The 24,616-nt window shown below is 53.2% G+C and overlaps 5 protein-coding genes across 11 annotated transcripts; 3 read left to right on the top strand and 2 right to left on the bottom strand.

Annotated features, from left to right (window-relative positions):
* The first annotated feature begins 3,745 nt into the window (after positions 1 to 3,745).
* On the top strand, positions 3,746 to 11,280 carry SYVN1 (synoviolin 1). Of its 5 annotated transcripts, none has more exons than XM_016119383.2 (16): positions 4,215 to 4,291; positions 5,127 to 5,275; positions 5,492 to 5,584; positions 5,673 to 5,825; positions 5,947 to 5,995; positions 6,425 to 6,528; positions 7,199 to 7,325; positions 7,423 to 7,522; positions 7,601 to 7,666; positions 7,753 to 7,869; positions 7,966 to 8,129; positions 8,417 to 8,545; positions 8,644 to 8,787; positions 8,873 to 9,059; positions 9,907 to 10,058; positions 10,135 to 11,277. In XM_016119383.2, the coding sequence occupies exons 2-16, from the start codon at positions 5,144 to 5,146 to the stop codon at positions 10,239 to 10,241; spliced, it is 1,824 nt and encodes a 607-aa protein (XP_015974869.1). In that variant the 5' UTR covers positions 4,215 to 4,291; positions 5,127 to 5,143; the 3' UTR covers positions 10,242 to 11,277. The 5 variants fall into 5 exon arrangements, with proteins under 5 accessions (XP_015974864.2, XP_015974869.1, XP_015974866.1 ...); XM_016119380.2 differs by having other exon boundaries at positions 4,228 to 4,291; positions 8,641 to 8,787; XM_016119378.2 differs by having other exon boundaries at positions 3,746 to 4,291; positions 8,641 to 8,787; positions 9,907 to 10,168.
* On the bottom strand, positions 11,206 to 15,013 carry MRPL49 (mitochondrial ribosomal protein L49). Of its 2 annotated transcripts, XM_016119392.2 has the most exons (5): positions 14,870 to 15,013; positions 13,640 to 13,790; positions 12,709 to 12,833; positions 12,533 to 12,595; positions 11,206 to 11,406 (listed from the first exon to the last, which is right to left on the bottom strand). In XM_016119392.2, exons 1-5 carry the CDS (start codon positions 14,945 to 14,947, stop codon positions 11,296 to 11,298), a joined length of 528 nt encoding a protein of 175 aa, XP_015974878.1. In that variant the 5' UTR covers positions 14,948 to 15,013; the 3' UTR covers positions 11,206 to 11,295. The 2 variants fall into 2 exon arrangements, with proteins under 2 accessions (XP_015974878.1, XP_015974879.1); XM_016119393.2 differs by having other exon boundaries at positions 11,206 to 12,595.
* Positions 15,014 to 15,055: 42 nt separating this feature from the next.
* Positions 15,056 to 16,558, top strand: FAU (FAU ubiquitin like and ribosomal protein S30 fusion). Its single transcript, XM_016119394.2, has 5 exons — positions 15,056 to 15,211; positions 15,445 to 15,527; positions 15,622 to 15,766; positions 16,176 to 16,231; positions 16,385 to 16,558. The coding sequence occupies exons 2-5, from the start codon at positions 15,453 to 15,455 to the stop codon at positions 16,508 to 16,510; spliced, it is 402 nt and encodes a 133-aa protein (XP_015974880.1). The 5' UTR covers positions 15,056 to 15,211; positions 15,445 to 15,452; the 3' UTR covers positions 16,511 to 16,558.
* A 1,934-nt stretch (positions 16,559 to 18,492) lies between these two features.
* Positions 18,493 to 19,972, top strand: ZNHIT2 (zinc finger HIT-type containing 2). Its single transcript, XM_016119387.2, has one exon. The coding sequence runs from the start codon at positions 18,713 to 18,715 to the stop codon at positions 19,919 to 19,921; it is 1,209 nt and encodes a 402-aa protein (XP_015974873.1). The 5' UTR covers positions 18,493 to 18,712; the 3' UTR covers positions 19,922 to 19,972.
* A 138-nt stretch (positions 19,973 to 20,110) lies between these two features.
* Positions 20,111 to 24,577, bottom strand: TM7SF2 (transmembrane 7 superfamily member 2). Of its 2 annotated transcripts, none has more exons than XM_016119384.2 (10): positions 24,280 to 24,577; positions 23,675 to 23,871; positions 23,525 to 23,579; positions 22,990 to 23,184; positions 22,807 to 22,910; positions 21,553 to 21,672; positions 21,293 to 21,461; positions 20,981 to 21,061; positions 20,775 to 20,897; positions 20,111 to 20,474 (listed from the first exon to the last, which is right to left on the bottom strand). In XM_016119384.2, the coding sequence occupies exons 1-10, from the start codon at positions 24,575 to 24,577 to the stop codon at positions 20,314 to 20,316; spliced, it is 1,503 nt and encodes a 500-aa protein (XP_015974870.2). In that variant the 3' UTR covers positions 20,111 to 20,313. The 2 variants fall into 2 exon arrangements, with proteins under 2 accessions (XP_015974870.2, XP_015974871.2); XM_016119385.2 differs by having other exon boundaries at positions 24,225 to 24,407.
* Between the last annotated feature and the right edge of the window lie 39 nt (positions 24,578 to 24,616).

Genomic DNA, 24,616 nt, shown 5'->3' with positions numbered 1-24,616 from the left:
TTTTTAGCGATTAAAATTCCTATTTATCTGTGTATAATCTTTGACAATTTTTTTTTTCAGTTATTGGACTGATTTGGAGCAGTTCTTTTTATGTTCTGGATACAAATCCTTAATCTTCTCAATCTGTCACTTGTTGTGTTCCTTTGTTTATGAAACTTTTAACAATTTTCAAAAATATATAACTTTATCGAGGCATATTTTACATACACAATTTACCCACAAGTGTACAAGTCAAAGAATTTTAGGAAATTTACCAAGATGTGCAACTATCACCATAAATCAGTTTGAGAACATTTCCATCACCATAAGATGATTCCTCGTGTCCATTACCTGTTAATTCTGTTTCTGGACACTTTTAGTGCACAGAAATTTTGTATTTTAGTATTGTCAAATTTATCTATATTTTCCTTTATGGTTTATGCTTTTTGTGTGTCTTTTTGAACAAAATCCTTCCCTGCCTCACAGTCTCCTTTATTTTCTTCTGAAAGTTTAAATTTTTTGCTTCTTAACATTGAAGTGAATCGATTTTCCTTAGAATTAATTTTCATGTATGATGTGGTTATTTTTCATATGGGTCATCAATTGTCTCTGCACCATTTATTTCAGGTCCCATCTTTTATCCAGCGATATGCATTACTGTCACTGTCATAAATCTGCTTTCCACACCAGCCTGGGTCAATTTCTAGTTTTCTACGTTGTTTCATTGATTCAGTTACATGTTACCAGGACAGTATTACAATGTCTTAGGCACAATAGATAAAATTATACTTGCTATGGAGAAGAGGAGCCCATTGTGCATTTCTTCTTGAAAATTGTCCTGACACTTTGCTTTTTTATATACATTTAAAAATTAACTCTTAAGTTTCATGAAAAATCCTTGTGATTTAGATTGAAATTTTAGATCAGTTTAGGGGAGAATTGAGATTTTTATAATGCTGAGCTTGTAGACCTTCTGGACCTAATAAAATCTTTTATTGTCTGCATATGGGGAGAAAGAATGGAGACACTTAACTACTGAGTCATCTTAAAAATATTTATTGGTCTATTCATGTTTTCTATCTTGTGTTGGATCAGTTTAAACACGTCTTTTATTTTCCAAGAAATGGTTCATTTCACCTAAGCTTTCAAATCTATTGCCATAAAATCGCACCTACTAGATCCTTATTATTTTTAAATCTCTACTGTATTTGTGGTTACATATTTTCCTTTTCTCTTTCATTATATTGTTTATTTGTACCTTAACTTTATTTTCTTGATCAGTCTTGCTAGAGGATTGTCTATTTCAATAGCTTGTTCAAAGAGCCACTTTGAACTTTCTTAATCCTCTCTATTTTAGCTTTTATCTATTTTCTTAATTTCTATTTTGTCTTTGTCACTTCCTTGCCTTTGTAATGACATAAATCATATTCCATAATATTCACCATTCTAAAGCGTACAATTCATTGGTTTTAGATATATTCACAAAGTTGTGAAACTGTCACCATTATCTATTCCAGAACATTTTTATCACTCTCCCCCCCCCCCAAAAAAAACCATACCCATTAGTAGCCACTTCTCATTCCCCACTTCACCAGTCCCTAGCAACCGCTAACTACTTTCTGTCTATGTGAATTTAACTATTCTGGACATTTTACATAAATGGAATGATATAATATGTGGCCTTTTGTGTCTGGCTTCTTTCACTTAGCATGTTTGCAAGGTTTGTGAATATTGTAGCATGTATCAGCACTTCATTCCTATTGATAGCTGAATAATACTCCATTGCATGGATATATTATGTTTATCTCCACAAAAGCATTTGTGTTGTTTCCACTTATTGGCTATTATGAATAATGCTGCTGTGGACATTCACTGTCCAGGTATTCATGTGAACAGTTGTTCTCAGTTCTCTTGGGTACGTACCTCGGAGTGGAACTCTGGGTCCTATGGTAACTGTTCAACTGATCGAGGCATCGCCGACTGTTTTACAAAGCATCTGTACAATTTTATCAGAAATGCATGAGGGTACTAATTTCTCCACATCTTTCGTAACACTTGTTATTGTTGGTCTTTTTAATTATAACATCCAAGTGGGTGTGAAGTGGTATCTCACAGTGTTTTTGATTTACATATCCATAATGTGCACATCAGCCACTTTTATATCTTCTTTGAATAAGTTTCTATTCAAATCCTTTCCCCATAAAATTGAGTTACTTACCTTTCTATTATTGAGTTGTAAGAGTTGTTTATATATTTTAGATGCACGTTCCTTATCAAATATATAATTTGCAAATATTTTCTCCCTTTCTGTGGGTTATCTTTTCACTTTTTTGATGGTGTGCTTTAAAGCACACTTAAAAATTTTGATGAAGTCCAATTTATCTAGTTTTTTATTTGTTGCTGTGCTTTTGGTGTCATCTCCAAGAGACCATTATCTAACCTAAGGTCATGAAGACTTATGACTGTTTTCTTCTAGGATATTTATGACTTTGGGTCTTACATTTTGGTCTCTGATCCATTTCGAGCTAATTTTTGTATACAGTGTAAGGTATGCGCCCCAGCACCATTTGTTAACAAGATTATTCTTTCCCTCATTGCATTGTCTTGGCACCCTTGGCCTGCCCATTGACCATAAATGTATGGGTTTATTTCTGGACTCTTAATTCTATTCCATTGACTTATTTGTCTATCTTGATTATTGTGGCTTCGCAGTAAGTTTTAAAATCAGGAAGTATGAGTACTCTAACTTTATTCATTTTCTTTCTTTTTAAAATTCTGCCTTTTTAAAACTGTTTTGCTCTATTCTGAGTCTCATGCATTTCAACATGAATTTTAGGATCACCTTGTCAATTTTTGCCAACATGGCAGCTGGCATTTTGATAGGGACTGTTTTTTTTTTAACATCAATTTTGGGGAGTATTCCCATCTTATAACATTAAGTCTTCGAATCTGTACATTAGAGGTATCATTCCATTTATTTAGGTCTTTCATTTCTTTCAATAAGGTTTTGTAATATTCACTGTACCAATCTGATATTTCTTTTGCTAAATTTTTTCGTAAGTATTTTTTTGTGTGTATCGTAAATGGAATTGTTTTCTTGACGTCACATTGTTCACTGCTAGCGTATAACAACACGATTGATTTTGCATATTAATCTTCTATCCTGCAACCTTGCTGAACTCATTTCTTAACTCTAATGACACTAGACACAAGGCACGAAGTGGGGACATTAGTTCCACTATTGTCAATGAGCTGACTGGGTTGGTGGTGACCAAGACACACAATGAAATACAGGTTAGTCCAAGACGAGGGGGAAGCCGTGCCTATGCATAGCCCAGAACCGAACAGTACAAGGACAGCTAAGCTGCACGCACGGGGGTGGGGAATGCGGGCATGCAGCGTTGAAGTCTATCCGTTTGCACGGAACATGCTCATCCTCAGATTAGCTAGCATTAAAAGTCTGCTTTCTCCTCAGTCCGGGACACACCTAGCTGTCCCGCCCCTTCGTGGTGCAGCAAATGCTCCCGCAAGGCAGACACTGATCACCCACCTACTCCCGGCCTGCGCCTTCCCCATTCTCCGCCCACTGGAGTTGGACCTAGTCCTAGGCAACCCTGCTTCCCGCCCCTAGCAACCGCTCACCTGCCTTTCTCTTCCTATAGGCCAGAAATTTCCCTTTCTTTTTTTACTGGTCCGCGTAACTCTATCTTGACCAATCAGTAGCAGCCACGGGGATACAACTCACTCCCACATAATTTGGGGTTGATCGTGGAGGAGACAAATTTTTCTTTTTTGAATCATTTTCTCAGAAGGCATCTTATTTCTCAAACTGGTGTGGCTCCCCCTGGAATGAATCTCTAAAGCATTTTGTCTCAGGCCCGTAATGCCTCTCCCTCTAGGTAGTACGGCCCGCACGGCGCTCCACCTTCCACCCACTTTTGGGAGCTGAGTCCTCTGCTAGGCTGAGTCCACCCGGCGGCGAAGACGATACCATCTCTGGCTATTAAGTAGGGGGACTCTAATCAGTCCCCGGGTTGCCCTGTCCTGCTCCGACGGCCTCATGCCTCTCTCGCTCGCACGGTGGGCAAGCACCCCGGATATGGTGGTGGGACGACTGCTCCCGGCACCAGGGAAGGAGCGCGACGCGGGCACGGGAAGGGAGCACTTGGTACGGCCCACGCCGCGCCCCGCGCTGCCGGAAGTGAGGTGTCTCACCCCCGAAGTTCCGGCTCGCAGGGGGTGAGGAGTGTTGTTAACCGGAGCCGCCTCCGCAGTCGCGGGGATTGAGCGGGCTCGCGGCGCTGGGCTCCTGGTGAGTGGGTCGCGATCGGGCCGGGGTTGTGGTCGGAGTCGGTTCCTGGACCTTCCCCTTGAGGTCTCCGGGGTCGGCGCGCCCCTCAGCCCCGCCGCCCGCTTTCGGCCTGTCAGCTGGCGGTAGACCTCAGGCGCCCGCGCGCCCGCTCTCCTGAGGCTGGGCCCCGCCTGCGACGCTGGTGGCTCCTGGCGCGTACAGGTGCGCGACCGCGGTTGCGACCCGGGACCCCCTCCGTCGCGCCACTGCATCCTGTCTGTCGGCCGTTCCTCGGGTGCCCCAAGTTGACACTGCGCTGGGGCTTGGGGGGACACCAGTGATCCATACTGACGTACCCCGCCTGCTTCCGCGGGGCGCGCGTCGGAGCTGCCCACCCTGGCAGAGCTGTCACTGGCGCTGCCGCCCCCAGCTGCGTTGCCACCCCCCACCCCACCCCAGCACCTCGGCTTCTCCCAGTCCGGGTCGCACGTTCTCGCTTCTGGAGATTTGCATCCCAGCGCATCATCTTAACTTTAGGGTCAGTGGTGGCAGTTCTCCCCTGCCAGTATTGCTGCCTCCTCCTTCCTCCCTAGGGGCGGCGGCTTGGCAGGCAGCGGGGAAAGAGCCCTAGATTTGAAACAAGACTGACCCAGGCTCCAGGCCTTGCGTCAGTGTGGCCACTTAACCCCTTTGAGTTTTCTTATTTGTAAAATCGAGGAGTATATGCTATTCTTAATGTGATTATTGTGAGGGTGAAATGTGTTTTTCCTTCTTCCTATTCACTGCTTCTGCATTACAGGCAGTAGCTAGATGTGCTTGTATGGGCATCACACAGTCCTTTCCTGTCTCCGTGCAGGTCTCCAGACCAGGGCGATGTTCCGCACCGCAGTGATGATGGCGGCCAGCCTGGCGCTGACCGGGGCCGTGGTGGCTCATGCCTACTACCTCAAGCACCAGTTCTACCCCACTGTGGTGTACTTGACCAAGTCCAGCCCCAGCATGGCAGTGAGTTGATGGCTTTGGGAGGGAAGAACTGGGGAGGAGAGGAGGAAGAGGAGGTTGCTTGAGACAGGGGTGGGGCTAGAAGTCAGGCAAGTAGAGAAGTATCCACCAGCTGCCTAACTTTGAATAAACTGTGAGGGGACGCAGGGAGGTTCCGGAACGATGAGCCCCAGGCAAAGTTGAACGTGACCTCAAACCGTAGCGTCTCCTTACTCCTAGGTTCTGTACATCCAGGCCTTCGTCCTGGTCTTCCTCTTGGGCAAGGTGATGGGCAAGGTGTTCTTTGGACAGCTGAGGGCAGCAGAGATGGAGGTAAGATGTTCGTAGCCCCAAAGGTGAGGGCCAGGAAGCTGGGCAAGCAGCATGTCTAAGTTTGCATCATTCCTCGCCCAACCTCTAGCACCTTCTGGAGCGTTCTTGGTATGCTGTCACTGAGACTTGTCTGGCCTTCACCGTCTTTCGGGATGACTTCAGCCCCCGCTTTGTCGCACTCTTCACGCTCCTCCTCTTCCTCAAGTGTTTTCACTGGCTGGCTGAAGACCGCGTGGACTTTGTGAGTCGCGACGGAAGCCAGGGAGTGGCCGGGGGGGGGCAGGCTTGTGGAGTGAGGGCCAGGTTGGGGATGTGGAATGCGCCCTGGCCTTCCTTATGGGCCCTTTTCTGCTCTGCCTCAGATGGAACGCAGCCCCAATATCTCCTGGCTCTTTCACTGCCGCATTATCTGTGAGTGGGACCATGCGAGGGGAGAGGAGGGAGCCGGAGGGAGAAGAGGCACCAAGGAGCATTGGAACATGAGAAGCCACTAACTATGGACTTGAGCCCTAGAGCCCAGGCTGTCCCCTCAGCCCACAGCTGTACAGGAAAGATAATTTAGGAAGTTAATTTGCATCATCTCTGCTCCGTTCCACTGCAGCGCTTCTCAGCTGCCTGGCCTCTTAGCTCTTTCCCTTGTCACCTGGAGCTTGGGCTTCCCCAATGCCCCCTCTTGGCAGAATTAAGAGTTCCCAGGGGGCCGGGTTCAGTGGAGTGTGTCTACCTGACTAGGTGGCTGGGGCCATAGTGGGCCTGAGGGTGGGAGCCGTCTTAGAGCAGGAAGTGGCTGCCAGGCCCTGGGCTGACCCCTCCAACCCCCCGTTTGGGGGTCCCCCACAGCCCTTATGTTCCTCCTGGGTATCCTGGACTTCCTCTTCGTCAGCCATGCCTATCACAGCATCCTGACCCGTGGGGCCTCTGTGCAGCTGGTGTTTGGCTTTGAGGTAAAACTGGCCGGGGAGGTTGGGAGGACAAGCCTGAGGTGGCACTGCATGTGCCTTGAATAACCCAACAGACCTTTACCGAGCACCTGCTTTGTGGCCAGACCCGAGCCGGCCACCAAGGGGCAGCCCTCAGTCAGTCTCAGCCCTCTGCACGCCCACTCGGAGGAGAGTGGGGAAGGCACAGAAAGAGGTGCCTGTGGAGGAGCAGCCCTGACCGGCCGGCGCTCAGGGGAGGCTTCCTGGAAGTGGGTGCCAGAGGAGCTGGCTGTTGATGGACAGAAGGAATTAGCCTGATGGACAACTGGGGCGGTGTGTCCCTGGCAGGGGAAGAATGTGTTTATTGATGGCAGCTCACATTTATTGAGCGCTTACTATATGCCAGGCCCTGTGCTGAGCACTGAACCTGCGTCTGTTTTAATCAGCAAGCCAACGTTGTTATAAAGGAACAGTTAATCCTGTCATTTTACAGACAAGCAAACTGTGGTTCAGAGAGATCGAGCAGGTTGCTGAAAGTCACACCAGCTAGCGAGTGGAGGAGCTAGGAGGACCCCGGCCGTGCCCAAGTCTGCCCGTACCATTGCATCCTATTGTGCAGAGGCCTGGGGGTAACAGTGTGGCTGCAGCAAGGTGGGGGCTGCATGCTTATGTCCTCCCCCCTCTCTCCCCCCAGTATGCCATCCTGATGACTATGGTGCTCACCATCTTCATCAAGTACGTGCTGCACTCCGTGGACCTACAGAGCGAAAACCCCTGGGACAATAAGGCTGTGTACATGCTCTACACAGAGCTGTTTACAGGTGAGAGGAGCCTGGGATCCCCTGGCCCGGACGAGGTCCCCAGTCCCAACTCCCAGGCCCTGTGACCTGCTACTATCTGCACACTGTTCCCCCGTAGGCTTCATCAAGGTTCTGCTGTACATGGCTTTCATGACCATCATGATCAAGGTGCACACCTTCCCTCTCTTTGCCATCCGGCCTATGTACCTGGCCATGAGGTGAGCCCAGCCACACCCCTGACCCATACCTGATCCCTTCCCTCTCTCTCCCCACTTTCGCTGAAACTGTCCTTTCAGGCAGTTCAAGAAAGCTGTGACAGACGCCATCATGTCTCGCCGAGCTATCCGCAACATGAACACACTGTAAGTGGGCCTGTCCTAGATGCTCTGCTTCAGGTCTCCCTGCCTCAGGTTCTGGTCTTGACCTGTCTTTGGCCTGTCCTAACTAGGTACCCAGATGCCACCCCAGAGGAACTCCAGGCAATGGACAATGTCTGTATCATCTGTCGAGAAGAGATGGTGACGGGTGCCAAGAGACTGCCCTGCAACCACATTTTCCATACCAGGTGGGAGGAGCCCTGGGGAGCCTGCGCACCGAGGGACAGGCTCCGGGAGGCAGGCCCCTAGGGAACCTGCTGACCGCTGTCTGTCTTGACCTTCAGCTGTCTGCGCTCCTGGTTCCAGCGGCAGCAGACCTGCCCGACCTGCCGTATGGACGTCCTTCGTGCATCACTACCAACCCAGTCACCACCGCCCCCTGAACCTGCGGACCAGGGACCACCACCTGCCCCCCACCCCCCACCGCTCCTGCCCCAGCCCCCCAATTGTGAGTGGCCCCCCATTTGGCCATCTAGCACACTACTGAGTACTTGCCCCAGGCTGGGTGTAAGAAATGCTGAGGGGAATCAGAGTCCCTGCCTCTGGAAGCTCTATCTGGGTGGGGAAGGGCCACAGGAAGGGATGTAGGTGGTTGCTGTCTTGTGTGATCAGCCCGAGCTCAGAGAGGGCCTGTGGGCGCAGAGGACACCGCTTCCGACAACCAGCCTCTTGCCTGTGATTAGGATCTAACTCAATTTGGACCTTTTGTCACCACCTCCTGCCTTCTCTCCGCAGTCCCCCAGGGCCTCCTGCCCCCCTTTCCTCCAGGCATGTTCCCGCTGTGGCCCCCCATGGGCCCCTTCCCACCAGTCCCACCTCCCCCCAGCTCAGGAGACGCTGCAGCCCCTCCATCCACCAGTGCAGGTGAGCCTTTTGGGTCCCGCTACAGCCAGCGGGGGAGGGAGGGATGGAAGCAGAGGCCCCTCAGCCCTCACTGATTTCCTGTTCTTGCTCTTTAGCAGCCCTTTCTCGACCCAGTGGAGCAGCCACAACCACAGCTGCCTCTGCCCCAGCACCTGGCTCTGCCTCCGCCTCCGAGGCTGCCCCTGCCCCGGGCTTCCCCTTCCCCCCTCCCTGGATGGGCATGCCGCTGCCTCCACCCTTTGGTAAACAGGCCACTCTTGGGGTTGTCCTGGAAGGTGGGGCTTGTCAGGCCCAGGCAGTCTGGGTTAAGCCTCTACCTCTCTCCAGCCTTCCCCCCGATGCCTGTGCCTCCCGCCGGCTTTGCTGGGCTAACCCCGGAGGAGCTGCAGGCTCTGGAAGGCCACGAACGGCAGCACCTGGAGGCTCGGCTGCAGAGCCTGCGCAACATCCACACGCTGCTGGACGCCGCCATGCTGCAGATCAACCAGTACCTCACCGTGCTCGCCTCCTTAGGGTAAGTCTGCGCAGGGGACCGGGGCTGCTGAGAGGAGGCCCTCCAGCGGTGGTTCTTGGCTTTTTTCCTCTTCTGCTATCCTGTGATACCTGCTGACTCAGGCCACCTATCCACATACACACCTCCAGGGTGCTTGGTTCCTTTTTATCCCCTCACTGCAGAAGCCCTGTCTGCATCTAAGCAGGAGTGAGGATTATCAGAACTGACTCTGAATCCCGTTACTTTGAAAAGTTTCCTTTCTATAGGTAGATCTCATATTCATAATTCTCAGTGGTTTAGTTTATCATGCACTCTCCTGACATACGGTGACACTGTGACTAAGAATGAGTGCCCCTGATCTGAGACAGCAGACAATCACTTGGCGCCAGCCTGGCCCTGAGTTCAAGTCCTGGTCCAAGCACTCATGCTCTGTGACCATCATCACCTTATTTGAATAGAGGGGGTTCTCATTCCTATTCACAGGCCACATGTACAAAGTACGTGGCACCCCACAGTGACAGCACAGGTGTGGAGGGGAGCTAGAGTCTGAGACCTGAGTGCTCTGTGTTTCATTCAGCAGAATGTCTTAGTGGGTAACTTATTAGATGCCTGGCACCCCGGGGTGGAGACTGCAGTGGAACAGTGACCAGGCCTAAAGCCCCTGCCAGCAGGTGGTCTACAGTCAGTCTGTGCTACAGAATCGCAACAGTTCCATACGACACATGCTCACTTATACCCACTGGTCACTGGGGCTGTGGGGGCACTCAGTGCTGGACTCTACCTCGCCAGACAACCAAGGGCAGGAGAACCCGCCCAGTCATGCCAGGATGCCACAGCCGGGCCCGCCTCTTGTCCCTTCTCTTCCTAGGCCCCCCCGGCCTGCCACCTCAGTCAACCCCACTGAGGAGACTGCCCCTACAGTTGTCGCTGCTGCCTCCTCCACCAGCATCCCCAGCTCTCAGGCCACCACCCCATCCCCAGGAGCCTCCCCACCAGCCCCAGAACCTGAAAAGCCTCCAGGTAGTTGTGGTCAGCCTACAGGGGGATGGGACAGGGGGCTTTGTCTGGGTGCCACTTCCAACCTCTCCATCCCCAGCTCCCGAATCAGTGGGCACCGAGGAGCCGCCTGAGGATGGGGAGCCCGATGCAGCAGAGCTCCGCCGCCGCCGCCTGCAAAAGTTGGAATCCCCTGTTGCCCACTGACACTGCCCCAGCCCTGGCCCCTGCCCCCACTCTTAAGCAGCCCTTGCTGGAACATGTCCTGCCACCAAGTGCCAGCTCCCAGTATCTGTACCAGGGAGACGTAACACCCAGCTCTGAAACAGAAGGTGGCATCCCCTAGGCCAAGGAGAGAAGCCTGAGGCCCCAGGTGACTCCAGCCCTTATAGTTCTGGGCAGCCCTGGGGATCTTGAGCCAGTTCCGGCCCTGTGTTCTGCTGGGGCTGTGAAGGCAGACCGGCAAGGCCTGAGAAGCCCTCTGCCCCACCCCCTCCCGGGAGCCCACTTGTGTGTGGAGTCACGCCGCAGTGCCGAACAGTATTAGCTCCCATTCCCGAGTGTGGACTCCAGGGGCCTGGGGCAGGCCAGGAACCTGTTCCCTGGCCCACCCACCAAGACTGGTACTGATGTCTCTTACCCTAAACTCCTCGGAAGCCCTTGGTGGTAGTGGCTGTGTCCTTTATGCCCTATGACATTTCCATGCAACCACACAACTCAGGGAAAGGAGTGCCTGGGGCAGAGGAGCAGGAGGGCAGCACGGAGGGACCCGGCCCTGCCCCTCCCCCCAGACCCCTCTCTCCCCGCAGTTTGTCTAAAGTGAGACCGTTGCTGGTCTCACCCAGCAGCCACTGCCCAGCCTCCGTCCAGGCCAAGCGCTCGTGTCTGCTCTGGAACCACTGCAAGCCCCAGAATCTACGGAAGGCCGCTTCTCAACTTCTTGAGTTTAGAAGACTTGGAGTTACTTCCTTGCTGTTATCTTTTGGCTTAAATTTTGTCTTTGAATTTGAAAGCTTGACCCCAGGAGAGAGGATCAGGAGTGCAAGGATCCTGGTCTTTCCAGTTTAGAAAAGGCTCTGGGCTAGGTAGGGAACACGAGCCGAAGCCTGCCTGTCCCTGTCTTTTCCCCTGGTTTGTGTTACATGAGTTGCTGGAGAGTTTCAGATGATTATTTAATTTGTAAATATTGTACAAATTTTAATAGCTTAAATTGTATATACAGCCTAATAAAAACTTGCATTAATGATTGGTGGAGCTGGTGTTATAGGATCAGTGGCCAGACTCCTTTTTCTTGCTCAGGCTTTAGACTTGAGAATTGGCTCCAGGAGTATTTATGTAAGCCAGCACTGTCCTTAGCCACACTGTCATTAAGCTATTAGGAAGAAATACCCATATTACATATAAAGAAACTGAGCCCCCCCCCCCCAAAAGTTAAGTACCCTGCTTTAGGTCAGAGACCAAGTAAGAGAGCCAGGCTCTGAACCCTGTCGTAATCAGTCCAGTGCTGGGGTGGGACTGGGAACTCAGGCCTTTGGTGCTTATGATGGATGGGCCATGTGTGAAAGGTCACTAGCGTGGGGGTGGGGGTGGTGATGAAATGGCAGGGGCAAAAGACCAGCATCTTCCTGCTTGCAAACCCGATGTCCAGCCAATACCAAGTCTGCAAGCTGGGAAGGATGGCCCTATGCTGGGCTGCTAGGGTCTCCCAAGCACCCCCTTGGGGACAGACCAACTAAAGCTAATCACCGAGCTTCCTGGAGATGGAAATACAGACAGGCCCAACTCTGGTCTGGAGTGGAGCAGAGGGGACTGGGCCTTCTACCTCTCCAGAGGCAGAATGAGCCCAGAGGCCGATGTGAGCATTCCTGTGCCCCTGTGCCCAGCACTGCAGCTGAACACTTCCAGAAGACACGGCTGGGTTATCTGTATTCTCCGTAGCCTCCACCACGACAGGTCTGGCCTAGAGCAAGGGCTTGAGTATGTCTGTAGCAGTGAAGATATGAGGGCCAAGGATGGAACATGCCCTGTCCTCTGCTACGCTGCCTGAACTGGCTGAGCTATTGTTCCACCAGAGGGGCAGGATTTAAATAAGTGAGCCCAAGGAGCTCCAATGAAGGGAAAGCAAGAACAGATCAAAGTCGGGGGCAAGGGGGGATGGCTAATGATGCCCACTAGCTCAGCTGTTTCTGGTTAGCTAGCCCTCTCCCAATGCTGGCATCTGTGCAGAGGGTCCCATTTCCCCCTTTCTGCAAACAAGCCTGCTCCGAAGCCCTTCAGCCCTCACTCTACCCTGCCTAAGCTCTCAGCCCTAGTTTCTGTACCCTGATCCTCATTGCTCCAACACCAATCTCCCTCGAGATCCCCTGGAATCCAGTCTTTGGGGGACACTGTCATGCAGGCTGCTCGGCTGGGCCTCAGAAGCCTTTCTCTAGGAGCCAGGCTTTGAGCTGCTGGTCAAAGTAGCCCTTGACCCGCAGGGTACCTGTCACCTCATTGACCTGGGTGATAGGTGCCTTCCCCAGCAGCGAGCTCAGGAAATCTTCCACGTCCTTCTGCAGGGCCTGGGGAAAGATGACAAACGAGGCCTGGTCAGGAGACCTTCCCCTCTAGAGGACTCTCATCCCTTCAGCCCTGAAAGGATCACAATCAGACCCTGACCCACCCACCAACTTACCCAAATGTCCCCCTCAACCTTCCGGATCACGGTCATCTGGCGGTTGCCATGTGTGATGTCCTTGTAGACGGGGATGTTGTGCATCCGAGAGCGCCGCACAAAGTAGGGCAGGTCGGGTGAGGCACCTGGGACAGGGGAATGGTGATGGGCCAAGTCTCCCCAGGCTTCACCCCACCTTGACCGAGGCCTTTCCCCTCAGAGTCTGCAGATGATCAGTGCACCTGATGGCAAAGCCACTTCTAAACTTCAGGTCAGATCTGCTCTTTCCCTATGTTTAGAGCCAGGACCAGCTTGTTTACCCTGGTACCCTAAGGCCCAGCACAGGGCCTGGCACCAGAAAGTGCTCAAGGAGAAATGAGGTCAGGACCATACCTCCCTGGAGCTTTGGGTAACCCCTTGGGGCCAATCCTTGCCCTTCTCCTCTGGCTCAGGGAGGCTACAATCAATCTCTGGTACAAAAGGATGGGGATTTATAAGCAGCGAACACTTATCATATACTAAGTGCTTTATGTGCCAAACAGATTACCTCCATTTTGCTGAAACTGAGATTAGGAGAAGCTAAGTGACTAACTCAAGATCACACTGGCAGTGAATAGCAGAGCCAAATTTGGACCCAGAACTGCCCAATTCTGAAGCTGTGTTCTCAGTTACGGTACATGGCCTACTGCAGTGTAGAGGGGTGGGGAGATATGTCCAAGCTCTTGGGTCTTCTCTCTGTACTTCATTTTTCCTTCATGGAAAGATCTCATTCCAATAGTGTGGGCTCCATTCTTGAGCTCTTCCTTGAACATGAAACAGATTCTCACCCCTAAGAGATCTCAACATAAGTTCTGAACCTCCTGAGTTGTTCAGAGTCGCAGTTGGGGCAGACTGACCACTAAGGAGGGGTTCCTCCCTGCAGCTTTCAAGCCATCCTCATTATGCAGCTCACCTCTGGGGGGCTCCCAGCCACTAGGAGTAGGATAATGTTCATGCTTTGGGGGCTTTGGGATGCTGGTAGGGGGTAACAGGCGCTCCACAAACCGGTATTCATCCACAGACTCCACGAAGCTGGGGTAATTGGGAGGCCCCTGGGTCTGGCTCTGAAGGAAAAACGAAAACAAAAAAAAAAAACCAATCTCTCCATTAGCCCACTCACTACCCACCCACCCAACACAGAACAAGGAGGCCTTTAGTAAGCAGAAAAAGGAAATATTAGAAGTAGCGAGAATGGCATAAACAAAGCTGGAAATAAAGCACCAGACTTCAGTTTGTCAAGGTGCAGGGTATAAGGTGGACGAGAAAAGAAATTCTAGCATTCTGAAGGAGCTGCCTTTCTTAGTCTCTCTTGGGATTCAAATGAGAAGTGTGTGTATACTTCTGTGAGCCAATTAACCCTAAGTCTGACTATTACAGCATATTTCAGTATTGAAAGTTTCTTCTCTACATTCTACAGAAACATTCTAGTTCTGGGTTAGTGACTTCGGCAATCATGATAGTTTTCTACTCACACTCATCCGATGTGACCCTGCTTACCTGGAAGATTTCGGCCTCATACAGACACCACCAGGCACTGTACTGAATGCTTTAAGGGTACTGCTTTCTCTTAATTCTTAGAATGCAACAAGTAACTGACTTCATTACCCCTTTTTGCATCCAAGGAATATTAAAACGTAAAAATAAATTATACGTAAGGTCACACTCCAGAGTCTGTCCTCTCACTCCCATTCTCTGGCCTAAAGATCCTTCTTGGACACTTCTTCCAATAGAAACCACGCAGTCCTGATGGGCTGCGGGGCTACAATGAGAACAGGGAGGCAGGATGAAATGGCCCGTATATCATGAGCTCTAGGCTCCCAAAGGTATCGCCAAGGATCGAGCAGACCTGTGGACCCTGTGGACCAACTTCTCCTTCAAAAAAAGTAGACGAGAGTCGATGTGGAGCCCCTCCAGTACTGACTAACCGGGGTTGTCCTCTAAACAGGTTTCAACTCCCACACTCCGAAAGGCGCTACAGGCCCTGTCACCTCTTGTCAATCTTGTATCTGAGCTCCAGAAAAGTGCCCCGATCCGATGGGAAAGCTAAGGCCCTAATTAGGAACGCAGTTTTCAAGGTCGCAAAGAATAACAGTGAGCCTCACACACAGCCCTCTGCCCCCAGCTCCAAGCTCAGCGCTCTCACCAGCCACCGTGTCCTGCAGCCCGGTAGGACGCCGGTTCTCCAGCCCCGCAGAGAAGCCCGGAACACATTCGCTGCCATCTTGAGCCAACCCCGTACACTGGCCTTCTAGGCGCGTAACCGGCCTGGTCCCGCCCCTTCCTGCGCACGTCGCTCGGGACGTAAAGAGCGCCTACGCAAAGCGTAAGGGGCGGGACTAGGACGGGCCTCGGCGGTATAAATATCGGAGCCTCGAAGTCGCTCAGCAGTGACGTGAGACGCAGCAGGCGGCGAGTACGTGTACGCCCTCGCTCCTTCCTCTTTCTCGACTCCATCTTCGCGGTAGCGGCGGTGGCCACAGTACAGGTAAAATTTGGGGCACGGCTGGACCCAGAGGGCTTAATAGCGGGTTGGCCGGGAGGTCAGAGGGCGCGGGAAAGATAGAGGAAGAGGGGCTTCTTTGTGGGATGGGTCTTTGTCACCTCCCAACGTCCCTGGCGGGCCCACGTGAGACTCGCGATCGTCCCCGGCCCATTACCCATTTCCCGAGCCCCTCTCTCCCAGAGCATGTCTTTTCTTACAATCATTTCTTCCCTTAGTTGCCAACATGCAGCTTTTTGTCCGCGCCCAGGAGCTACACACCCTCGAGGTGACCGGCCAGGAAACGGTTGCCCAGATCAAGGTAAGGCTGGGTAGTGCTCCCCGGGCTCCATCCTCTTGTGTTCTTGAACCTTACTCTCCGCAGGAACGGTAATGAGCTTTGTCTTTCCCTGTAGGCTCATGTAGCTTCTCTGGAGGGCATCGCTCCGGAAGATCAAGTCGTGCTCCTGGCAGGCACGCCCCTAGAGGATGAGGCTACCCTGGGCCAGTGTGGGGTGGAGGCTCTGACCACTCTGGAAGTAGCCGGCCGCATGCTTGGAGGTGAGTTGGGGAGGACTGTCCTTTGAACTGCTTGTAAGCACGTAGTGGGGTGTAAAGTGTGGAGATCAGTATCCTCAATCCAGAGTGGTTCTTCCTGTTTACCGCAGACTGAGCTCTTGAGATCTTGAGAGGTCTGTGGGAGATCGAGCCAGAGTATAGTTCTATTTCACAAGTTACTTATTAGATCCTTTTGTATTTGTTTCCTCACTAAAATCAAGAGGTTAGAAGAGATTCCCCAAGGCGTTCTTAAGTTCTTGTTTAAAGTTGGGAGCTGGGAAATCCTGAAGTGAAACCCTAGCACGTACCAGTCTAGGCATTGCTGGTCCGGCATCACATCCTTGCAGCTTTGCTCTCATCCCTGTGGGGCCTTTCTGCTGTCTTAATTACTTGTTTTCCTTTTCCACCGCAGGTAAAGTCCATGGTTCCCTGGCCCGTGCTGGGAAAGTAAGGGGTCAGACTCCCAAGGTACGTGAGCGTATTGGTTGTGTCCTTTGGACTTTGTCTTTTTCCTATCACAGCTAATCCAAGACCTGTGGCTCTTTACCTATCTTCTCTCTCCTTGGAGCTGAGTCTAAGGAACAAGTCAACCCGAATCTAATCAGCCCTCCCTTTTCCCAGGTGGCCAAACAGGAGAAAAAGAAGAAGAAGACTGGTCGGGCCAAGCGGCGGATGCAGTACAACCGGCGTTTTGTCAATGTCGTGCCCACCTTTGGCAAGAAGAAGGGCCCCAATGCCAACTCTTAAGTTCTCTGTAACCTGGGCTTTCTCTAATAAAGCCACTTAGCCCAATCATCTCGTTTCATCTTCATTTCCAGGGCTTCGGAGAGAGAGATGGCTTTTAGGGCTGGCGGTGTTTCCATTAGAATAGTGACTTTTCGTTTTAGTTTCTTGGCAGTGTCAAATTAGGAAGAGGCAGAGGCCCTTGGGAGGGCGAGGGTAAACTACAAGAAAAGCCTTCCTGTGAAAACTGGTAACCACAGACCCCATTCTTTCAAAAGTAGAGTTGAAGAAATTTCTCAACTCGATAATTTTCCTTTTTTTTTTTTTTTGGCGTCGTTCTTTTAGACAGAAGATAGCAGGAATTCTGGGAGGTTTCATGGAGGCAGCAATGGTGGGGAGGAGTTCCAGCAGAAAATCTGGCTTTTCCCTGAACTTGGGACCAGCTGTGTCCTTAATAGAGTCCAGGGCAGGAATTTGGTCTGCCTCAGCTTTGGAAAGCATTGCCTGCTTACATTGGTTCTACAGTAACCTTGTTTGTACTTCTGATATCCTGGCTGGCCTTGCTAACCTAATCACAGCTCAGGTCAATCAGTTGATTATTTCCATGTTCCCAGAAGTACAGTTCTCTGGAGTTGATTCAAGATTCCCTGTTAGCAACACATGCATACCCATTCATTCAGCTAAGGCTTTTGAACCTGCTGCTTTCTGGAATACAGCATACTATGGGGTAAAGACTTGCTCTAGACTTGAACTGCCTTTAGTTTGGATCCTTGCTCCAATTATAATTAATCTCTGCCATCATCTCTTGAGAGTTGCTATGAGAATTAAATAAAGGATATAAAGTGCTTAGATCAGTACCTGTCACATAAGTTTAAATATATTGTCTGGTTTTGTCTCCTTAGACATGGCCTAGGAATTTAGATTATTGTGTGGAAAATCAGAAAACTAAATAGAAGTGTTACGGCCTCAAAAAAGCAACATGCTGTTAAGTAGATGGGACATACTATCCTAGGGAAGGTGTCTGAAGAGCAAGTGTGTGAAACTGAAGGAGCCAATCAAGTGTGAGATGAGAGTGCCAGTGGAGAGGACGGTGTGCAGAGGTGTGTGACAGATCCTGCAGCGCATTGTCCGTCAGACATGGAGAGGAGTTTGAGTCCAAATGCACTGGGTGGTCACCAAGGATGGAATGGTGTTAAGCGAATGACTGATGTGATCTGACTTGTGATCTAATACTTTTCTCAGGCTGATTTTTCCGGAGGGATGGCAAGAAAGTAAAACCAGTTAAAGTGGTGTCATCCAGTTGAGGGGCAAGTAGTTTAGACCGCCAAAGGTGGTGGGGATGCAAACAATGGACAGACATGAAGATCATCCAATCCATCTAGGTCTTGGTAGGGGAATTATGATCCATACTGAACTACAAGGTATTGTGAAGGCCGAACTGACTCGAGGTGCGATTGGATGTAAGATGAGGGACCAAAGAACCAGACTTCATTTCGGGGGTGCCATAGATCAACGTCACAGCGCTTGGTAGGGTTTATGGGTCATTGCTCCCATTCTACCACAAACTAAGCTCCATTAGAATAGGACCCATCTCTTTGCTCAGTGTGTTTTTGGTGCCTAGTGTGGAATCTTCACTTTAAAATTGGATAAACGATAAGTTTGAAGGAAGAAATCAAACAGGAACTTAGATACGTTAAATGCATCTTTGTTGAGAAGAAGGAAAATGCCGCCAACACACATACCCAGTCTAGGCTAGGTACCCCACCTTGGGCTTTCTTCCACTCTCTTCCCTTTGTGTCTCCTAGTAGACTGGCTGCCCCTCCAACGCAGGGACGCACTTCATCTCTCATGGGCCTGGCACAATTAATGGCCCCGCGTAGGTTCTTGGCAAAGAACAATTTCAGTTTCTGCGCTTGACAGTGCCAAGGAAGCAACCACTAGGGGGCGAACCGGTACCGGCGAAGAGCGCCCGACGCACTCAGTGCGACCTCTCACCTCGCAGGGCGGAGCTCGTACGTCACGACCCGCTCCTGCGCCCGCCCAAGCCCTACTTGACAGGGGTGGGCCTTGGCTTCCGAGTGTGGGCGGGAATTGCCAAGAGTCTTCGGGGAGCGCTGGGTAAGCGCTCTGTCGCCCCACAAAGAAGCGGAAGTAACCGACAAGCGCCGGAAGTTGCCGAGCTGCAACCTCCTAAGCGTTCGGGGGTGGCTTGCGGTGCCAGTTGCCATGGAGCCGGCCGGGCCCTGTGGCTTCTGCCCCGCCGGGGAAGCCCAGCCAGCGCGTTACACCTGCCCGCGCTGTAATGTACCCTACTGCTCGCTACGGTGCTACCGGGCGCATGGCAGCTGCGCCGAAGACTTCTACCGTGACCAGGTACTTGGAGAGCTCCGCGGCCGCAGCGCCTCGCCCAGCCGCCTAGCCAGCGCCCTCCGCCGGCTGCGTCAGCAACGCGAGACCGAGGACGAGCCCCAGGACGCAGGCCTCAGACCTGGATCGGAGCCCCGCGGCCTCTCAGGACTGTGGGAGAGGCTGGCCCCGGCCGAGAAGGCAGCCTTCGAGCGGCTGCTGAACCGTGGCGAGGCAGGGCGTCTGCTACCCCTTTGGCAGCCGTGGTGGTGGGGTCGCGGGGCAGAGCCGCGCCTACTGGAGGAACTAAATGATGCCCCGGGCGGCGACGCCGCGGACCTGGAACCCGCCTCTGCAGGGACGCGGCCGGAACCCGTGAAGGATGCCGCGGATGCCCTGACCACCGAGGAGACGGTTCTCGGAGATGCCCTGGGAGCCTGCGCGCCCGCGGTGCCCACCCGGATCCCCCCACTGGCCAGCCTGAGCCGCGGCCGGGTTTCGCCGCTCGTGCGCTTCCAGCTGCCCAACGTGCTGTTCGCCTATGCACACACTCTTGCCCTGTATCACGGCGGCGACGATGCGCTACTCCTCGACTTCTGTGACACTCTGCTCGGCGTTTCGGGAGCCCTGGGCGCCCAGCAAGTCTTCACCTCTGCCGAGGAAGCTCTACAGGCTGCAGCCCACGTGCTGGAAGCGGGCGAGCATCCACCCGGACCCCTGGGCACACGGGGTGCCATGCGCGAGGCTGTCCGCATCCTCATGGGTGAGGGCCCAGCCAACCAGAAGGGCTACACGCTGGCAGCACTGGGGCACCTGGCGCAGACCCTGGGCCGGGCCCGAAAACAGGCCGAGGCTACCGAAGAGCGAGATCGCCTCTACCGGGCCCGGAAGAAATGCCAGTACTTGCTGTCTTGGACCAATGAAAACGAGGTGGTCCTCACAGCCCTGGCTCTGGACTGCGCTAGGGCCCATCGAGCCCATGCTGTGACAGCTGAAGAAGTGGCAGCCCTCACTGGGGAGCTGGAGCGGCTTTGGGGAGGCCCCATGCCACCTGCCCCAAGGACTCTCATTGAGGAGCTTCCTGGTTGAACTGGGGACCCCCTTGTTATCAATAAAGCTGTGATCGGTCTGCCCTGCCCATCTCTGAATGACAGCTGTTGATCCACCCAACCCCAGATTATTGGGCCCACAAACTACCTTGCAACTTCTCCATGATCAGGATTGACACGGCCAGTTTTTAAAAACAGCCCAGCCCCAGAAAGGGAGAGAAACGCCACCAAAGGTTCTAGGTGTTTATCGGAGGAGGAAGAAAGAGCAGCCCCTGCACTCCATTTTTGAGTACCGGCTGCATTTCCCCTGCCTGTGGAAGCTCAGGGCAGGGTCGGGTACAGACCCTTGAGTCCTAGGTGTGCCCAGGTTCCTGGTGCTGGCTCTGCTGGCCGATGAGGGCACATGCTCTGACCTATGTGGCTGCAGCCGCTTCAGTAGATGTAGGGCACGATTCGGTAGGGCACACGCCGGCAGTAGTCCCGCCAGGCCAGGCCATACTTCTGCAGGCACTGCCGCTCGTCCCGGTCCTCACGGTGCACCAGCAGCGCCGTGAAGTAGAGGAGGTAGAAGTAGGGCAGCAGGTGGGACGTGCCTGTGGGGAGGGTGCTGTGACCACTCGGCCAGCCCCCAGGCCACAAAGGCTTCCACACCTAATGTCTCACGGCATCAGCACTCAACCCCAAGGGGGCCAGGCTCCATGACAGGGTGCTGGCAGTGCTGGGCTGGCGCCGACATCTGCCCCGACCGCATCCTGAGTTCAGCCCCGGCTCCCTGACCATTCCCTCCACTGGAGTGCGCCCCTGTTCTCCGTTCCACACCCAGACTGGATATCCTGTGGTCACCACTCCATCTCTGCCCCTCACACATATGTGGCCCCATCCAAGCCACTCACCACATGGCAAGGACCAGGCCAGAGCCATGATTAGGTCTCCAAGGTAGTTGGGATGGCGGACCATACCCCACCACCCAGACACCAGCAGCTGCCTCCCTGTCGCTGTAGGGATGGTCTCAAGATCTGGGGAAAGATAAGTAGTCAGATGGGGGACCCCCAGGAAGCCCAGCTGCCCCACCTCCCAGCAACCTAGAAACTCAGCTCACCAGCCACTCTGGGGTCAGAAGGATTCTTTCGGAAGGTGTTTTTCTGGGTATTGGCTCCACGGAAGATGTAGAAACCAACAGCTGGGGGAAAGCGTGAGCAGGCAGTCACGGTGGAGGGCCACAGCCTTCTGCATGGCTCTGACCACACCCCCACAGCCCGAACTCCGTCTGCCTGGAGACCCAGGACCCGGCCCTCGGCTTCAAAGAAGGGCCCGAGGTTTAGCATCTACCTAGTGGGTGATTTATAAACAGTGAACGAATGAAAGGGGAGGGAGAACGAAGCACCCAGCCTGCTGCCCCTTCCTGACTGACCATTGATGAGGCAGATGACTGAGGCCATTGGCCACCCCAGGGGCTGTGGGTGGTACAGCAGGAACTGGGCCTGTAGGCTGTAGGTGAAGGGTACCCAGGCTAGGTCCCCAAAGGCCAGCATGAAGCCAAATCCATCATGTGTGATGTCCATGGTGGTGAGGATAGCCTCCTGCAGTGACAGGACCCAGACACACTGCCTTAGTCCCTACGAGGTCCTCAGACACTCTCCTCCCCCGCCTCCCTGCCCAGTTCGACCTCACCTCCTGCCAGAGGGCATCACCCACATAGAGTAACTGGAAACCATTGACCAGCCACATGGCTAGTGAGGGACTCCCCCGAAGTTCTGCTTCTTTCATCAGCAGGGCTAGGTTGATGAGAACCTGAGGTTTGGGGGGAGACATGACACTCTGTCCCCAGCCTGCCTCCACAGCAGGGGCAGCATCTGGGTAGGACGATGCTGTCTCTCAACTGTCAGTCACTAACTCTCCGGCTCTTTGCTGAATGGATCCAGCCCCTGTACCGAGGGGCAGAGGGACTACAATGAAGCACCCGGGAGGTGCTCCCAGCCTGTTTTCTCTTGCTTTGTCTTGTGCTATTGCCTTTGGGAAGCAGCATAAGGAACAAATGGACACTTCAGCCTGGAGAGTTAAAACAGACCTGGTTTTGAATCTTAGCTTCACCACTGGGACAAGTTGCTTCCCCTCTCCAAAGCCCACTCTCCTCACTCCTACGTGGCAAATGAAGATAATCATGGACTTGCCTCATGGAGCTGCCTGAGGATTCTGCATGATGCGAGTCAAGCATGAGGCAGTGTGCCTGGCGCCTGGTGCTCAATAACGGTGGGCCAGCCTGTACCCAGGCCCCCCTTTCTGGTAGCAGTGGGCTCGGTGTTATTAGGCCACCACTTCCAATCCTCAGAATAATTTTGGACGCTCTTTATCCCATTTCACGCATGAGGACAGAGCCTTGGAGGCTGGGGATCGAGATCCATGGTAGGCACTTGGCGTTCCTCCTGCCTCTGAATGAAGTTTTCACGGTGACATGAGGGACCTTGACTGAGACTCTTTGGGCAATCCTGACTACAGTCCAACATAGGTGATTATAACCAAAGACCATAGTTGGCATGTTGGTCAAGGACACTAGTGATCAGTTCTAAGTTCTGCACTGCTTGGACCAGCAAGCAGCATAGGATCACTCTCCTCTCCTCAAAATAGATTTTGCACTTGACTGCTTTATTTAAAATTGCACCTGCTCTCCTAACTCCTTCCCTACTTTGCTTTTCTAATGTAGGCTCCATGAGGACAGATTTTTTTTTTCTTTCTATCCTGTAACTTTTTTCTCATCTCCCAATACCTAGAGTGTCTAGAGCACATGGTGAATCAACAAGTGTTTGTGGAATGAATGAATAATTAATGATTTACATCTGCGCAATACCAGCTCCATCCTGCCCAAGCACTGCTCACCCATCCCACCCCGCCGCCAGGCCCGGGCCCTCTTAGCCATGCCCAGCATACCCAGCCGATGAGGCCAGGCCGCAGCTCACAGAAATATTTGAAGTCAAAGGATCCGATGCGCGGGTTGAGTTCCCGTCCCAGGATAAAGTCATAAATGGGATTGCCTGGAGAATAACAGAGGGTGAAGGTGCAAGCAGGCACCCTGGTCTTCCTCCATCCTCACCCTACTGGGACCCGTCTCACCTGAGTTCCCCCCGGGGGCCAGGGCGGAGGTGGGGGCTAGTAGAGCCTTCAGATAGAGAAGGAGGCTGAAGATGAAGGCGGTGAGGGTGGCCACAAAAGCCAGCGGCAGGAGCATTTCCGCTAGCTCCTCCAGGGGCAGCCCAGCCAACACCCCCAGGGTCACCAACAGGGCGGTCAGCACCAGGGCCTGGAAGCCTGAACCACAACACACAGTGAGTCCCGGGCGCCCCCACCGAACACACACACCGACACACACCTCAAAGCCCAGGGAGGTCTGAGACCTCATCCCAAGCCATTAGGCTGACACCTTGGCTTTGAGATCACCCCAGCCACTGCTCTGTTGCGTAGAGCAGCAGCAAATGCTGTAGGTAGGCTTGAAGGGACAAGACGCGTGGACGGGGACAGTGAGATCCCCAAGGTCTGTGTTAGGGGAAAGAGGCACAGAACCGAGCTTGGGGCCAGGGGCTAATCCCACGGGGCGCGAAGCTCCACCCCAGCCACGCAACTCCAGCGCAAGGACCCATCCCCCAGGCACCGTTAATGGGATAGCGCAGGGTGCTCTTGTCCTTCAATTCCTGGCCCTCGGCCACCTGTGGGCACAAAGAGGCTCTGGTAAGAGTTGAGGGTGCCTTTCTTCTCGCCGAGCCCCTCCCTCCGCACGCCTCCCGGCAGGCCGAGTCCACACCTTGCGTGCCGGCAGTAGGTAAAGCGCCGCTTGCAGGCCGAGCCAGGTGAGCCATAGCAGCAGCGCCCGCGGGCTCCACAGAGCCTCGAGTCCTGGCAGGTAGGGCGGTGGGCCCAGGAGGCGCGCCGGGCCCGATCGGGCCACCAGAAGCAGGTGGACCATAGTAGCAGGGAGCAGCAGCATCAGCGCCGCAGCGCCTGGGAAAGGGGATCGATCGCTTCGGGCGCCCGCTCCCCAGCGCCGCCCCCCACCCTCTGCAGGTCCCCTCGGCATTCTCATTGCCCTCTTCCATATCCCGTGCTCAGCCTCCTTCCCTAACTTCCGTCTCGGTCCCAGCCTCCAGCTTCCCTTGGAGACCCTCCTCCTGATCCCCTCCTGATCCTGTTCGCCACTCCACGAACTGCCCCGCCCCGCTCTGCAGCCCCCAGAACTGGTCTTCCCTCAGCTCCCTCTCCAGACACTCACCCGCAAACCCCAGAGCCCCCTGCCTCCAGATGCCCCTCAAAGACTTCCATCTTTCGATCCTGCTCTATCCCTGCTCGTAGCTCACCCCTCGTTTCCCTCGAGAGGCCTCTGGGCCCAGGACCCCTTCTCTGCGCCATTACCCAGGGGTCCCCCGAATTCCAGCGGGGCCCGGGAGCCCTGAGGGGCCATGGTCTCCGTTTCACCGGGAGGCTGGAGCTCACGAAAGTCCGTCAAGGAAACACAGCCCACCCCATCCCCCAGGAGTTGGGTTTGGTGACGGGAGAGATCTGTCCTCGCAACGCCTGCACCTGTCAGGGATCTTAGCTCGGACAGCGAAAGCGCTTGTCCAGTGGTCTTTAAATGGACCCGCCCCCGGTCCACTCTGGGCCCGGCAGACCAGCCAATCGACTCTTTGGGGCGAGTCTGACGCCAGCGCATCAGAGTCCGCCTCTTCAGCCTCAGCCTCACAACTCCACC

Source organism: Rousettus aegyptiacus, unplaced genomic scaffold, assembly GCF_014176215.1.
Source record: "Rousettus aegyptiacus isolate mRouAeg1 unplaced genomic scaffold, mRouAeg1.p scaffold_m13_p_5, whole genome shotgun sequence".
Classification (NCBI taxonomy): Eukaryota; Metazoa; Chordata; class Mammalia; order Chiroptera; family Pteropodidae; genus Rousettus; species Rousettus aegyptiacus.
This window is presented reverse-complemented; position numbering and strand designations above follow the sequence as displayed.

What these genes read in the sequence shown, in the direction of transcription:
- SYVN1 (XM_036220276.1), top strand. Translation starts at nt 5,144, where the DNA reads ATGTTCCGCACCGCAGTGATGATGGCGGCCAGCCTGGCGCTGACCGGG. An exon ending in AGCTGGTGTTTGGCTTTGAG is followed by an intron (nt 6,529 to 7,198) that starts GTAAAACTGGCC and finishes CTCTCCCCCCAG; the next exon opens with TATGCCATCCTGATGACTAT. An exon ending in ATCCGCAACATGAACACACT is followed by an intron (nt 7,667 to 7,752) that starts GTAAGTGGGCCT and finishes TGTCCTAACTAG; the next exon opens with GTACCCAGATGCCACCCCAG.
- MRPL49 (XM_016119392.2), bottom strand. Translation starts at nt 14,947, where the DNA reads ATGGCAGCGAATGTGTTCCGGGCTTCTCTGCGGGGCTGGAGAACCGGC. An exon ending in GCTGCAGGACACGGTGGCTG is followed by an intron (nt 13,791 to 14,869) that starts GTGAGAGCGCTG and finishes TTTTTCCTTCAG; the next exon opens with AGCCAGACCCAGGGGCCTCC. An exon ending in AGGTTGAGGGGGACATTTGG is followed by an intron (nt 12,596 to 12,708) that starts GTAAGTTGGTGG and finishes ATCTTTCCCCAG; the next exon opens with GCCCTGCAGAAGGACGTGGA.
- FAU (XM_016119394.2), top strand. Translation starts at nt 15,453, where the DNA reads ATGCAGCTTTTTGTCCGCGCCCAGGAGCTACACACCCTCGAGGTGACC. An exon ending in AGCCGGCCGCATGCTTGGAG is followed by an intron (nt 15,767 to 16,175) that starts GTGAGTTGGGGA and finishes TTTCCACCGCAG; the next exon opens with GTAAAGTCCATGGTTCCCTG. An exon ending in TAAGGGGTCAGACTCCCAAG is followed by an intron (nt 16,232 to 16,384) that starts GTACGTGAGCGT and finishes CCCTTTTCCCAG; the next exon opens with GTGGCCAAACAGGAGAAAAA.
- ZNHIT2 (XM_016119387.2), top strand. Translation starts at nt 18,713, where the DNA reads ATGGAGCCGGCCGGGCCCTGTGGCTTCTGCCCCGCCGGGGAAGCCCAG.
- TM7SF2 (XM_016119384.2), bottom strand. Translation starts at nt 24,577, where the DNA reads ATGCGCTGGCGTCAGACTCGCCCCAAAGAGTCGATTGGCTGGTCTGCC. An exon ending in GGCCTGGCCTCATCGGCTGG is followed by an intron (nt 21,673 to 22,806) that starts GTATGCTGGGCA and finishes CCCAAACCTCAG; the next exon opens with GTTCTCATCAACCTAGCCCT. An exon ending in GTGATGCCCTCTGGCAGGAG is followed by an intron (nt 21,462 to 21,552) that starts GTGAGGTCGAAC and finishes CTGTCACTGCAG; the next exon opens with GAGGCTATCCTCACCACCAT.